The 16,488-nt window shown below is 36.5% G+C and overlaps 1 protein-coding gene across 1 annotated transcript; it reads left to right on the plus strand.

Moving 5' to 3' along the window:
* Positions 1–373: 373 nt before the first annotated feature.
* Positions 374–15,158, plus strand: LOC135641113 (probable sugar phosphate/phosphate translocator At1g48230). The gene is made up of 10 exons (XM_065156165.1): positions 374–574; positions 3,708–4,028; positions 8,108–8,215; positions 9,691–9,722; positions 9,793–9,843; positions 10,679–10,740; positions 10,820–11,081; positions 13,536–13,801; positions 13,891–13,988; positions 14,637–15,158. The coding sequence occupies exons 2-10, from the start codon at positions 3,921–3,923 to the stop codon at positions 14,793–14,795; spliced, it is 1,146 nt and encodes a 381-aa protein (XP_065012237.1). The 5' UTR covers positions 374–574; positions 3,708–3,920; the 3' UTR covers positions 14,796–15,158.
* Positions 15,159–16,488: the final 1,330 nt, after the last annotated feature.

Raw genomic sequence — 16,488 nt, forward strand, 5'->3', positions numbered from 1 at the left:
TAAGGTTTTAAAGAGACGATTGGATCTCATTGTGTGAATAGAAATAGAGGTGACGAGTGACCAATATTGATGAAGGAAAGGTGAGGAGTAATATCATAAAAAAAAAATTATACGAGAAAAAAAGAAGATAGTATACCTAACGAGGGAAAACAAAAAAAAAAATATTTTTTCATAAAAATCATCAAGTTATTTACTAATTTGTAGTCAATTCCAAGTGTTCTCCCAAAAAAAATACAAACAATATCCCACAGACAACAATAATTAGAAAAGAATCCGAATGCGCTTTGCCAAGTCTTGGGCGGTTCAGGATTAAACCGAATCGCTATGGAGTCGGACCGCTTTGTTTATAATTCGATCCGACTCAACTCAACCCAAGAAAGCCAATCAAACCATTCCGCTCCTCCCCCAGTACAAGGCAGCTTTCTCTGTGGCCCCTCCCTCTGTCGATCCTTCCTGGCCAGGGCGCTCTTCCTCGATTTACGTTGGCGCCGGCGAGTTGCGGCGATTCTCCTTTCACTCCTCTGACCACGTAGCGGTAGATCTGCCGTCCTCTCTCCCGTTGTCTCCATCTGAGGTGCACCGCTCACCCTCTTTCTTGGTTCGCTCTTTTCTCTGCTATTGTCTCCTCCGTGATCCGTTTGCGTTGAAAGGAGTTGCGTGCATGTAGCCCTAGCGCGAGATCTGAGCGTCAGGTCCGCTTCTTGGCTCATTCTTGGTTAAAGATCTTGACCGTAGTAGGTCACGGCCAGAGGGGTAGGGTTTCTTTGATATCAAACTGAATGCTGGGTTTCGGGATCCACAAATTCATTCTTAATATCTTCAAGAGTGAGGCAAAAATGTGCTTCGGATTGTACATGCAATTTTCCCTGTCATACAGTAAGTACTATGTGGAAACGGATATAGAAATTGGATTCGTCTTCGGCATTATGTCGAAGCATAGATAGAAATTGGGCATTCAAGAAGTCATCTTTTCTAAGGATTGCTGCATTTTTTTTGCTTCCTGACGTATTCAATAAAGAACACTGACAGCAAAAGATTGCGTTGTTTCCCCATTTACATTTCTTGCCGTCGTTCTTTCTTCTGGTTTCGTGATCTTGATGAAGTTTTGTTCTGGGGTTTCAGATAATCCATAAGTCTTGTAAACATCCTTCTTATCCACATACCACTTTCTATCTCTTGTTTTCTTTTTCACTTCAATTCACGACTGCCTGATCAGCATTGGTTTCTAGATGACTCCTGGTATGAGCGTCTGAGACCAACAAATGGATACTTGTTTTAGAGGTTGGATTCTGAAAAGTTAATAGATGCCGTTTCTTTGATTCATTTTGTATCTTGACATGAAAATTGTTGATTCAAGTCTCCAGAATGCTTATTCTAACTTCATACTATGGGCTTTTGGAGTTTAAATCTTTAACTCATGGGCTCGAGTCATGATTACCTGATCGAGCTGGCATTCTTGAACCGAACTGATATGATCAACCAATCCAATTCATCGAAGATGGCAAGCTGGGTGCATGTGTTACTTCTGGATCACAATTTCTGGACTTGCTAGTGATACAGTCTGTTCAGGTTGATTTGAGGCCTTTTTGGCCGACTGGTCAGAATAGGCTAATTTCTATAATTGTGTTATACAAGTATTGTTGACAATATATGTACATATATATTTGTACATGTATATATATATATATATGTATATATATACATGTATATATATGTATATATATGTATATATATGTATATATGTACATGTACATATACATACATATGTACATGTACATGTACATATATCAATACATACCTACATATACATATATGTGTGTATGTATATGTATATATATATTATATACATATATATTAGATCCCTTACCAGTGGACATAAAGTGTGAAGGCATGAGGATTTGGCTATTGAAAAAATACAGCACCCTTTTGCTTCCATACATATGGGTAACAAGCACTAGAAGCTAAAATTATGTGTTCCCCATTTGTTTTCTCTGCTACATTCTCTTTCCGAGTGGAGCTTTCTAAATTGTCATGATTTTGATTGAGGTTTGTTCTTCTGTCTTAGTGGTATTCAGATATCAACATGTATCATAAATATTCTGGTTGAGGGATGAGTTCATTGATTTGCATGTTTCTTTTTCTTCAATTTAGTAACCAGTGACAACATGTGATCTTTTCCTATCCTAGATGACTACTGGCATGAGGGTGTGCACCACAAATAAATTCTTGGCAACTTGACTATTGGTGTGAGGGTGTGCCCCAAAAATAAATTCTTGGTTTAGTTGTTGCATCCTGCAAGGTTGTTATGGTTGACATTCTTGATCCAAATGGTTGTTATTAGTTTGTTTTGTAAATTGACAAGACAATTATTGTTCCATTCCTTTACCTATAATGGTCATTATAATTTCATAATATGCGTATTTGTTATGGTTGACATTCTTGATCCAAATGGATAGGGTCAACCTGGCACAATCTATTTAAGATGACACGTTGGACTATGTGTCAGGTCTGAGTCACAACTTGCCAAATTTGCTAGTGTGTTGGTTGGATTCAAGGTTTTTTGACACGGGCGAAAATAGACTAACCTCTATAACTGTTTTTACAGTTCCAAATACTGTTTGGTAACACAAATGGTCCGGTCTCGGTCAGGTGGTACAAGTCACTGTACCAGCTGATATACTGGTAGCATATTGGTCTAGTAGATTACCTAAGCTTTTACCAGAGCGAGATTTAGACCATCGATTGTGTATAATGTACATGTATCTGCATTGGACGTGTATCTTTACTGTATGAAAACTTATGTTTGTTTAAACCTTTTAGATTCTACAGCAAGATGTGCCATCAATATTTGCATCTGATAATTCATTTATGTAGTCAAATTCATGGCAAAGTTAATTTAAATTCTAATATAAAATTAGTTAGATCTAACTCATTACAACCCAAAAGCGGTCAACGATTTTAAAACTTGAAGCAGCATGCCTAACGTAGGAAAGACGGATCCAGAAGGTACGTGTTGACCACTGGTTTATTTCTAGGTGAAGATTTCTATGACCTGCCAGTTGATTATGTTTATTTCACATTAATCCTATACATCTTAATCTGAACCGAAGTTGCCAAATCCAACTTGATCAAATGGCAGCTTTACTTTCATTGCCAACTTCTGATACCTTTAGTTGGATGTCAAAAATTTTGTATGAGCCACGTTGTATAAACTATAAAGAAAATCCATAGCTGAAAATCAAGTGAGAAGAACATTAAATATGATTCGACAATCTATTCCCTTAATGTTTAATTAGCTATGTGTCCAAGCTCTAGAAAAGGCCTAGTAAAAGGTAAGTTATTCAACTTTTCAAAATTTTGTTATACTTAAGAAACAGTTGTATAGCGTGAACTGGTGCAAGCTTGATTTGTTAATGGAACTTATGCTGTAGACGATACTTTTTGTTAAGAGACTTGCTAATTCATGCCTGCTTCCTTTATGCTGATAGAATACATATGAAAGGGTCATATTTAACCAGTGTTACTGGTGAAGTATCATCTCCCCTTTCTAAATTCATAAAAGAATTCTAAGGTCATGCTGTTGGATGGGCTCATATGCCTGTTTCTTAACTTGATGCCTTGTCTTTCTTTTTATTGTTCATATGCTTTTATTTAGTTTAGAGCAGTCTAACATGTTTCTTTCTTTGTCTTCACTGATCATTTTCCAGGTGTCTGACTTTCTGGATTATTGAAGCACAGCGGGTTGCCTTCAAGAATTTAGCTAAATAGCTATGTATATTAGGAATTGCGAATAATATGGTCTTGCTTTTCTGTGAAAATGATATTCTTACAAAGTCAAAGATGCAATTAATGTTTGTAGCTTCATCCATCTGGATTACCAGCCACATCTAGTCAAGACAATCATAATCTGGAACAGAAATATGTATAAATTGCCAGCAGGCAGAATGATCAACAAACAACTTCTGCTGACTTACCTTTATCTACTCATTTACATTTGTCTCTCATCAGGGGTTATCTTGTATAACAAGGTAAATTATTCCATGTGTTTCATGAATTCTTTATATTTTTCAGTAGCCATCATAAATTAATATGCATAAAATGATTTAACTCTTTTATGATGTTTTGTAGAAGACCTATTTCCATAACATAAAAAAACAAGCTAATGATCATTTATGTTCCTTGTAGCTAATATTTGAATATGAAAATTTTTAATTGATGCTTAACAATTTTCTGTTTGTTTGATATATTACAATTTGTAAATGAACTGAGCTTTGTTATGTAAATACAAGCTAGTGAGTTATCTATGACAAAATTAACTTTCTTCTTTTAGATATGAGTTCAAGGAATCCTTATAATTGCATTGTTTATTGGACAAAAAAAGTGCTTTATCTAATTGCATTGTTTCTTTTATAAAAGTGCTTTATCTAATATTAGTTCTGAGTATTGGGCAGTTAAAAAATAATATATATAAAAATTTTGTGTTGTTGAGATGAGAATGCTAAGATGGATGCATGGAGTTACTAGGAAAGATAGGAAAAAAAATATTTTTATTCGTAAACAATTATGTGTCACTTCGATAGAGGATAAGATGAGAGAAAATCATTTATATGACTTTTTACCAGGGGTTTAAATAGGTGCTCGGGTGCTTGCCTATGCTCATGGGTGAGGCGAGGCGAGGCCCGAGCGCCTCGAGCAAGCGGTGTGCTTTACTGAAGCGTCACCTGGGCGCTGGCCTAAACCTAGGTGTCGGGCGCCTTGGGCAAGCACCCAGTTCAAACAAAGTAGTCGAACTAGACTTTTAAGTTTGGTTCGGTTGATTATTGGCTAGTTGGTTCGATTGAACCAATTAAGCTCAGGTGAGTAATTGGTTCAAACGAAGTAATCGAGCTAGACTTAAAAGTCTGGTTCTGTTGAACAGTAGCTAGCTGGTTCGATCGAACCAACTAAGCTACGTTATATTACTATACCTCGCTTGCCCTCCCCACGCGACCCCGAGCCATAAACCGTAGCGCAGTTGCTGCCTTCGCCATTGACGCTTCCTTTACCATTGCCGACGCACAGGACCGATGCTTCCTCTCTCATCGACAGACGGGTTCGACGGCCTAACTTTCATGCGTAGTTTCCTCCACCATTGCTACTTCTGTTGAGGGAGAGGACCATAGCTTCCTCGGCCACCGACGGACACCTCTGAAGCTTCCTCCGCCCACGACGTCGTTGTTCGCAGTTTTCGCCATCGCCGCTACTGTTGTCCGTAGCTTCCTTCGTCGTTGTTGTTGTCGTCCGAACCTTCCTCCGCCATTGCTGCTATCGTTCGCAACTTCCTCTGCTGCCGTCGTTGTTGTCCGAAAGTTTCTCCATCACCGTTGCCCTCTCCTTCCCCACTTTCCACTATTGGTGACTCTTTTCTCCCCCTATAACTAATGTTAATAGTAGATAACTCTTTTCTTCCCCTCTAACTACTGTTAACAATAAATAATCTACTATTAATAGTAGATTATTAACTAATGTGATTTATATAATCATATTTATCAATTGTATTATATATGTTTTATATTTTAATATTTCAGAGCTTCTTACTTTGCTCGAGTGAGCGGGCGCCTAGCGTTTTTTAAATCATTGTTTTTTTCATATTCTAATGATGACAAAAGACCCATGTAACCGACTCCAAATAGTTGAGATTTGCGGTTTTGTTGTTGTTGTACAAAGCATTATTATTTTTTGAAGTAATTTTGATTAGAGTGTTTATACACGTGGCGTTTTGTACGTAGAGGTTTGATCATAGAAGTATTATAGTGTATTTTCTTCTTTTGGGTCGAGTCATTCACAAGAATGCACATCTAACACTATGATCATGGACGAAGCTCATTAGTCAGACCATTCATATCAATACCCAAGTTATACGATATAATATCCATTTTCGTCATCTCACACCAACAATAACTTGACTCTTGACCATATCAATGTCTGTCCATTGGGTCTTGCCTAAACTGAAAGTTGTTGATAACTTGAGATATCGATTGTAAAAATAATATTTATAATAAAATGGTAGAAAGAAGAATGAAGAAAGAGGGATGAGAGCAAGAAGCGTATGGATGCAAATTAACCAAAATAAAGCTTTATACTTGTCAAGATACCATGGGGACAATTGTGTTCTTCCCAGCCTATCAAACACTTGTCATGTCAAATGAAATAAGAACAACCATTCTTAAACTATAATTCTTTAGAGAATAAATCAGGAATGAGTAGCTGAACTGAAATTTTCTTCATTAACTCAGCTTAACTCTTCTTCGAGTCCTATTAAGATTCTTTTAATTAGTTTTTAGGTAATATCAAATAGAGCCCATATTTTGAACTCCTTGGTGACAATTAGATCCTAAATCACTTACTGTTCACTAATAAGTAGCTGACTTTTTTTAAAATTTGAGTGTATACAATCTTCCGAAGTCCAAAATAGATAACGTTTGTCTTCCTAGAATAGAACTCTAAAACAACTAATAAAGAAAAGTTCAGAGTGAATTTCAGATAATAGAATTGTCTGGACTAAACCTTTGGAGTTTGTCAAAGACCAAATACGATATACTGAACTTGACATATGATGGTGCATGGAAGTGTGTGGATTTATCCGAAGCATATTTTATAGAATAACCACCTACTAAAAAGATTCCTTGTTTGGATTTTGGGCCTTGAATATGTAAATTCTAAGCAAACACTAAAATCTCAATTTGATATAGGTTTTGGTAACCATCTGGATTCTGGATCAATACACTACTGGTATACCGGACATAATACCATCTAGTGTCATTGAATGATACAATAAAAAATTGAAACTGGTTTACCTACCTAGATGGTCTGTACTGGTCCTTGGACAGACTGATTGATTCCTTGGCCGGAGTATTTGACAATGGAAAATCTACCCAGGTTATCATATTGCCAGTGGTTTCCTTCTAAAATGAAAACGTAAAATAATTTTAACTTTGGAGATACTCTATTGCTTAGAATTTGATTAACCTTTGAGCTTCTTTTGTCACCTGTGGTCCAATATTTTCAAGAATTTTATACACTAACTCTTTAGTTGTTACAGTTATCTTGGTGTCATGAAATGTATTCCGGAAGCAATTTTCAACTTTTCAAGTCCAAACTAGTTAGAATAACTATGTGTTCTTACTACTAGATATTCCACCTTCACATACTTGAAAACTTTAGATGATTAGTAATAAAAGCTAGACTTGGAGCCAGAAGAGATATAGATGTTTGATATCTAGACTTTGTTAGCCATGATAATGGAGTCTATCTATGGATTTTAATCATGGAGTCTTTCTATGGATTTTAAGCCACTCAAACCACTTGCTAATCATGAAAGTCATTAATCACCAGTGGAATTTGTGTTCTGTAACCCTGTGTTGCTTGTGGTTCGATATTTGTGCAGCTCAGGTTTCTGATCATTTGTGATCATGGTTTTAAGGAATGTGACTTCATTGGAATTGCATTCTTGGATCAAAAATTGCAGTCTGATGTTGGACACTTGCACTAGCCGATCCACAAAAAAGATAAAAAAGAAGTCGCATGGTACTGTGAATGATGACGAGAGTCACAAATGTAAAGAAAATCTTACTAAGTAATTATTCTAAGTTTGCCCAAGTGGGCTCCAGCTTTCATTAAATGCCAACCATATTAGAAATCTCTGCAGTCGAAGTCATCATCTTGTATAAAAATTCTCATCCATTTATATCAGTTTATGCATGAAAGCTGGTAAAGCTGATCATTGAAAAGGGCTGCTATACATTTTTCTTTAAATGTAAAAAAAAGGTTTCAAGTGATGAAAATTCTCACCATTCAGGTTTCACCTTTCTACGTTATTTGGAACAAATATGATGACTATGCAGAACCATGTCTCTAGTGCTGTCTATATATTATTTGTGAATAATAGGCATATCTTATAATAGCTGGTAGAGTTTTCATATTCTGCCCAACTCATTTTTGCTTCATATAATAGAGACAATGACCAATTTATTTGCTAATTTGCACATTCATTACTACAAAGTAGCATGTACATCGGAGTGAACATGTGTAAAACACACTTTCTTATTTTTTTTTGTACGTTTTGCAGTGGGTACTATCTCCGAAGTATTTCAAGTTTCCTTTCCCCATAACTCTTACTATGATTCACATGGGATTTTCTGGTGTGGTAGCATTTTTTCTTGTTCGTGTTTTTAAGGTATGTATGAACTTATCATTGAAAATTATTCTTTTTCTGCTTATATTTCTTTCTTTCTATTTTAGTTCTTTTTATGCTGTGACTAAAAAAAATGCTGTATTATTCTACATTAGTTTTGCTACCTCTGTCATCAATATTTTTCTTGTTGAAAGTTCATGGATTTGACTCCTTATGCTTGATTGTGTTTTTATATCTATGCTAATTGGAGTTCAATGCTTGTCTGTCATGACTAGCTTAGAAAATTGAAAAGGCTAGCTTAAAACTTTATTGATGACCTTAAGAGCTGAACGGGCCGTAATGAGCTATCATCTCCAACAGTGCAGTTTCACTAGTTATCTGAAAATTCCTGATATTCCTTCTCTTGTGTTCACGAGAAACCTCTGGTGAATTGCATCAGAACCTTATGGCTGCTATCTGCCATTAGTCTGTCTGAAATAGCAAAATTATATCTAAAGTATAGAGGCTAAAAATTGAAGGATTAGTAAAGAGGCTGAGTGTGTTCTGGACACTTAACATGTAGGTTAATGGTGGCTTGTAATATATGATCAACTAACTAGGGGCACATAATGTGTTGGAAAACAACTGAGGGGAAAATTGTTTGTAATCATGAGGTGTATAACGTGATATATTTTTTCAGGCTACAATATTTTACTTAAGATGTTGATGCACTTTCAAAGTTATCAATTGGTGAAAATTTGGTTATGCACAAAAGAAAAGGAAAAAAAACAAAAATTTATAATGTCTAATATTTCTTCAACTAACTAGTGGTTGAGACTTGAGAGCAAGGTTCACCGTACTATGTTGTGCTGCTCGATACGGGTGATATGTACTGGTGCAATAGGGGATCGGTGTTGGTGGTACATACCAGTCTGTCGGTACATCCCATCATATCATGTGTCGGTACATTGTTATGTACTGTATCGACAGCCGATTAGTACACCGGTATGAATCGGTAAGGTGAATCATGGTTGAGAGTGTATATTCTGGATGCTTATTATGTAGGTCAATAGTGACTTGTAATATATGATCAACTAACTAGGGGCATGTAATGCGTTGAAAAACAATTGAGGGGATAATTGTTTGTAATCATGAGGTGTATAATGTGATATATATTCTGCCTAAGATGTTGATGCACTTACTTTCTAAGTTATCAATAGGTGAAATTTTGGTTATGCACACAAAAGGGAAAAAAAAAAATTGTCTAATATTTGGCTGGTGAATGGTTACATGGATTCATAACCATTGAGCATTTGAATTCATGAAAATTATCTAACTCTTAAAAGGATTTTCTCTTCCAACTCTGCTTCATGCCTTTGCATGTTGAATATGATTATTCTTCTTGCCAGATAGAAATCTTTGTGATTGTTTTTATTAATCAATCCTTGTCTCTTTACTATACTCTTTATCTTTCAATTGAATATAACGTCTTTTGCATAACAAGTTAATTCACTCGAATTTACTTGTTGGAATGGCAGGTTGTTGCACCTGTTAAGATGACTTTTCAGATGTAAGGATGCAGACTTATCTAATTTTCCATGTTTAATGCCTGCTTTAATGTTTAGTTTGATCCTTTGCAGATATGCAACTTGTGTGATTCCTATTAGTGCATTCTTTGCATCAAGTCTCTGGTAAGTATGTTTAGTTATCATGTCACCTGCTACCTTTTGTCAAGATTTTTAAAAATGATGATTTGCTTTAAGATTAGTCTTCTATATTTCAACAAATTACAGTGAGCAAGATAATCAATAAGGTGTTTTGTTCTTTAGATTCTGACATTTATTACTTATACAACATTCAGATAGATACTAAGTAGACAAGAATGTATAAATCCTATATCTATTAAGTTGAATGTATAAATCCTACATCTATGAAGTTTAAAATCTCCGAAGGCCCATGTTCCTAATTTCTTTTATTAAATGCATTAATGATCATTTGCTTTCAGTAAGAACATCAATGTGCTATATTAGTTGAATTCAATTGTATGTGCACAAAGAACTTCATATATATTGTTTGTTACTGATTCCATTGACATATTGATTGATATTAGTGGTTACGATGTCTATGTGGATAGACATGGATATTTGAATTTTCCTATTTGTTTCATGAAGTTCAGACTTGTTTCAGGTTTGTTACTTGTTCTTTTGGGTTGGAAAAGAAGTTATTCTGGAAGATTATTTTTTGTGAATATTTTATTCTGTATTTTGGTTTCATGAATAATTTAATTTTTTAAAATTTCCAGCTTATGCTAGCCACACTTTTATTTGTAAATAAACTAGCACTTTGTCATCAAGCACCTCATAAAAAATGGTGTTAGCACTATTTTTTCATGTACTGGTGCATTTTCATACTGTTTCCATTTTCAATTTTCTTTTGATCATCAATCTTATAATTTATCACCAATTTGTGGACGGAAATTCTTTTTTATTTTTAGTACCATTAACAAAAGTCTTCTTTTTATGGCAGGTTTGGCAACACCGCTTATTTGCATATTTCAGTTGCTTTCATTCAGATGCTAAAGGCCTTAAGTGAGTTGCCCTATATCCTTTTTAGAATAATGTTTACTCAACCAAAAGGCTTACCATTCTTGAACATGTAATTTTGCAGTGCCTGTTGCAACATTTCTGATGGCTGTTATCTGTGGCACTGACAAATTGAGGTGTGATGTTTTCTTGAACATGGTGCTAGTCAGTGTCGGGGTCGCAATTTCATCCTATGGAGAGATTCATTTTAATGTAATTGGAACAGCTTTCCAAGTTACTGGTATATTTGCAGAAGCTTTAAGACTGGTTTTAACTCAGGTCCTTCTCCAGAAAAAAGGCTTGACACTGAATCCTGTTACCAGTCTATATTACATAGCACCCTGCAGGTAATTTATGGACTTATATAAATTTGTACATTCACTTGAAATGCTTAGAAGCCTTTAACGTTTTGACAGAAATTGTATGTGTTTAACAACTGCCATGCCATGTTTAGATAACTTGAACCATATGCATGGCTGCAGTTGTCTTATTTTGAAGCATTGGTGGTCATAAGTTTCAATAGTCTTGGCAGCCATTGATTTGCTATAAATAAAACGACAAATTAAATTATTCTTCTTTTAGATAATCAAGATTTATTTTTATTTCCATCATTCAGATATTTGTTTGGATGTTTTTTATGGCTAATATCTTTTCGCTGCAATCTACATGTGCATATAATAATTACATAGTTGAAGACATGGTTCGCCTTATCGGTTAGTACCGATGTACCGTTCAACTATTGGTATGGTATATACCGATATACCAAGACACAATATAGTGGGGTGTACCGACAGATTGGTATATATCACCCATACTAACCTCCTGTTGGATTGGTACATATCGCTCGTATTGAGCGGTATGCTGTGGCACGGCGAACTTTGGTTGAAGATACATCTCATATTTGATTGCGTTAGTAATTAATATTGGGATGTTTCACCTTCTGCAAAACATTTCGATGCGGATTTTCTTGATATATACAAGATATTAGAAAGACATGGATTAGTTGAAGGGGCTCCTGACCAAGGTTCAAAAACCTGGTTGTACTGCTCTAAAACATATGGTACAACTGGTATTTACCAGTCTGAATGTGAATTGATAAACATACCACCAGTTTTTGCTTGTTTAGGATTCACAATGGGCAGTGACCATCAGTTTCTGCATGTTTATGTTCATACCAGGCTTGCCACCTGGTATGGTTACTTCACCAGATGTGCTGCCAATTTCACCAGTTAAAAGAAAGGGTACCAGATAATAAGTCTATTTCCCACTAATGTATTGTTATTTCTAATTTTTATAATAGCTTGACAGTTGTCATTCTTTTAATTTTTTTTTCTCTTGTGCTCTCTCTCTCTCTCTCTCTCTCTCCTTTCTTTCTCTCTTACATGCATCTCTCTCTCCCACCTCTTCTAGCTCTTCATCCTCCCCGTCGCCTCATTGTTGTCACTTCATCCGGCTGTCTTGCTACTGTTGCCTTCTTTATTAAGGGTTGCTGTTTAGTCTTCCACCTGCAGAATGCTTACTGTTATGTTCTTTAGTAAGAGTTGCTCTTTTGCCTGAAGAATGCCTCCGCCTCCTCCTGCTCCACCTCATCAGCCTCCTCCTCCTCCCCATCCTCGTCTGTTTTAACTTCCTCCTCAACCTACTCTGCCATCTCTTCCTCCACTCCACCTTCTGCTTGCTCTCCGTCGGTCTTCTTTCTTCTTTCTACTTTTCTTTTCTTCTCTCTCTCTCTCTTGGTCCAAGCAGTACCAACCTCTATTGAGAATCAGCTCACTGGATCATACAAGAACTATACCAGTCTGGCTGCCAATTGGTATTGGTATGGACTGAGGTTTTGGACCTTGCACCTGTAGATGTTGTCCAATTTATTATGCAAGTTGGATCCTTCTGTTGATGGTATGTTTGGTGGTGAGCCACTGCAATTGCCAGTTAAGGTACAAGTCAGATCTAGAATAAGGTTAGCAAAGCAGAAATGAACGTGCTCTTGTTTATGAAGGAGATTCATAATGTTTGGAACGATGAAACATTAATCAGCATAATCAAATATTTGTTTTTCATAATGATGCTTTTATGATTTAACAGACAGGATTGAAGGTATGGTTCTTTTGGTTATATAAGTCAGGTGAGAGTTCAAATGCTGTGTTCACTCTGTCCATTTAAAATGTTATTCTTGGTCAGGTGATGGACAAAAAACAGTCGAACAAAAAGCCAATTAAATATTCAACTTATGTTCCATTGTTGAACAGGATTATGTTATCTGTGCGCTAAAAACTACATGGGAGCTCTTATGTTGAAAAAAGATCAATTAGTTTTGTGATTGTTTGTCTGAAATAAGACTAAATACCATTACAAATTTGAAACGCTACAGAGTTCTGTCTAAATTTCACCATCTCTTTGGGTCTTTAATACTGTTGCATCTGTGCTTCACATACTAACCTTGCTGACTTCTTTGCTACTACTTTGACCAACCAATCAATTTTCCTTCTCGTTCTCTTTCTCTCTTATCAGGAACAACACATTTTTAGTCCTGATATAATGCTTTCATGTGCTTTTCTGTTTTCTAGCCCATGTTCTTTAGTGAACTGTATTGGATATCACTCTAACAAGTTATTGGTTGTGAAACTATAATTCTCCATTATGTTTGCGATGCTACTGTAAATTTACATAAATTTGGATTTTGTATCAATGAAAATTCCTAACTTTAGTTTTGCATTTTATTTTCTGTTTTTCTGACATTTCTGTATCTCAAATAATATATATTTGTATAAAAATTCTTACACTTGTATATACTCCATTTGCAGTTTTCTGTTTCTCTTTATACCTTGGTATGTGTTGGAGAAGCCAGGGATGGAAATATCACAGATTCGGTTTAATTTCTGGATATTTTTCTCAAATGCTCTCTGTGCATTAGCGCTGAACTTCTCCATATTTCTAGTAATTGGTAGAACTGGGGCAGTGACCATACGGGTTGCTGGAGTTCTGAAAGATTGGATATTGATAGCCCTTTCCACAATTGTATTCCCTGAATCAACAATAACTGGTCTTAATATAATTGGCTATGCCATTGGTAAACTCTTTTGTTTAAGATCCTGTTCCCTAGTTCTTATGTATCTTAATCTGTTAGTTTTTCTATTTCTTAATCATGCTTCTGTGCAGCTCTTTGTGGTGTTGTCATGTACAACTATTTGAAGGTCAAGGATGTCAGAACAGCAAATCAACTACCAATGGAGAGCATCGCTGAAAGGGCCTCAAAGGTTAAATACTAGAGCACAGCATTTAAGCTACCATAAGAGTGAACATGTTATCTGTCTTTTGTATTAACAACTTCTTGTGCTCCCTCTAGGATTGCTTCATTAGGAATAGCCACTTGTTGGTCTAAGTTCCATTGTTGTCATAATTTGGCATGCATATATAACTTTTATTTCAAGCTTCAGCAAGGTTTCAAAACTCATTTTAGTTTTTAGCCGTAGTTTGGCAGTTCTGCTATTTTTAAAATTTAGGTCGGAAAAGTTCATTGCATATTAATAAACGAATATTAATAACCTCAAAACCTTAATAGCTGGATAATATTTGTTTGAAGAGATAGAACATATGAACCTTGACTTTTGTACTTGAAGCTTTTGTACTGGTTATCTAAAATTCAGGAGCACCTCAGCCACAAGATTACCTGTTACTAAATTTTGTGTGCCATTTACATTTGTTCATAGTTCATGGAAATGTGTATTTGGTCTTGTTGGAATATTGACCATAAAAGTCCTTGTTTGACAAGTTCGATATCAATGTGCATCTGGCTGATCAAGACACAAGTTCGATATCAATGTTAACTTTGTACCATCATTAAAATTTTCCACATGCATGTACATGTTTTGATATCTTGAATTGTGGGATTTAATTATCTACAGGAGTGGAAGCTGGAGAAGAAGTCAGATTTTTATAGTGACAGTAGTACAAACACCAGAAACATAGGGAGTGATGCTGGTGTTGCTGCTTCAGATTCATTTGTGGTCGACGAAGAAGCACCGCTCCTCCAGTTGAAGATTTCCAGTTTGAAGTCAACCTAGTGGTTGGCCATACTGCACAATCAAATGTGTCAATAGCATGAAGATCTTTTGGTTAAATATGTTGCGGAGAACAAGTCTTGCTCTCGATACCTCATTTTTTGCAGAGAAAACCATTGAAGATGCACCCATTGGGGATTAGGAAAAACATGTAACTTGATCATTCATAAGAGTTGTCACTAGAAATTTTGCTTCCAAAAACTTGAGTTGGCTTGGGGAGGAGATTTAAGGTTTTGTTCGGAACAGTAGGCTACATTGTAGAGGTTTATGCAGTTTCAACTATTAACATCATAACAGATCAAGAAATGATGGAAGCCCATGTATAAACAGATTGACTTGTTGAGATGCTGCTAATTCTCTTCGGTGCATTGGTTCAAATTCCGACAACCTTGATCGGTCATCTTCTAGCCAGGACTGCATCAAAATTATTTTGGTATGGTTCATGAAGGGGCTGATTTGTGTGTTAATTCGTAAGTTGTCTAAACCTTCAATGGTTTAGATCTAAAGTGATGGATTCTTCAATCTGTATGCCACAGCATACAGGACTGGAATATATTGTTGGATCTGTAGCAGGAGCCTGATAAATCTGATACGTTAATATACTTTCAATAAAATGTGTGTGTGTGTGTGTGGAGGAGCTCGTCATCAGGTCACCAGTGATCAGATTTTATTGTGATAAAATTGATTTAATGTATAATTAAAATTTGGGATCCAATACTGGAACGGATTTCGATGTATGCATCGCATTATTTTTCCGGTTGTGTCGTTTGGGCCGTCATCAGAATTTGTGCAATGGTTTATCACTGCACGATCGATCCGTGACATAAGTTCATTCTTGTGTCGGTATCAGAAGTCTGCCCCAGAAACAAAAAAGGAGAAGAAGATGATGCGAGCGAAATGGAATATTAATCAGGAGGCATCACCATGTTATCCTTGTTCTTTACAGCCTGCGTGCCTCGTCCTTTCACATCAGCAATTAATTTGTTCCAGTGAAATGAGATGATGAGCCAAAGAGAACAGTTTCACGTGGCTGCCAGGTCGATCAGAACGAAGCAACCTTTTATGCGGTCCGGTTGTTGCCCACGACTCCGTTCGCCGGTGACATGCAGCGGGCTTTTACTACTGGCCGAAGAAGCTCACCGTGATGCTGTTGTACAGCAGCGAAACACGGAGAAATGGTAGCTCAGCCGATGGTGACACAAATAGTGTGGCGGTAGCATTGTCGCCGAAACGAACGGTTGATTTGGTTGGTTACCTGAGAACTTGGGTCTCTTAATCTCCACGCCGAAGCAAAAGCTCGATGGCAAAATGGAAGTAGTACATGAGAGCGGACCTACGCCGATTTCCACGCCGAAGCGAAAGCTCGATAGCAAAATGGAAGTAGTACATGAGAGCAGACCTACGCCACATGCAAGGGGGGGCCGGCCGTCTTTACTCGTTTCCTTCGGCACTACAGCAATAGAAAAGCTGGAATTCTTGCGATCATACAGCTCCTACATGCTACTCTTTCTTTCGAGAAGTACTCACAGGATCAAATGGAACAAACAGCAAAGTAGTGTCAAGATCCAAAGCAGTATGCAGTGATGCTCTCTTGTATCTAAGCATAAGCATTACGTAATGTCGTTTCGGTAAGAGTGGAGTGGTGAAGCAGAGCTCCCTCACCTCACACCAATTCCATGGATAAGGCGGTTCTCAT

The sequence above is a fragment of the Musa acuminata genome, chromosome BXJ3-6 (genome assembly GCF_036884655.1).
Source record: "Musa acuminata AAA Group cultivar baxijiao chromosome BXJ3-6, Cavendish_Baxijiao_AAA, whole genome shotgun sequence".
Lineage (NCBI taxonomy): Eukaryota > Viridiplantae > Streptophyta > Magnoliopsida > Zingiberales > Musaceae > Musa > Musa acuminata.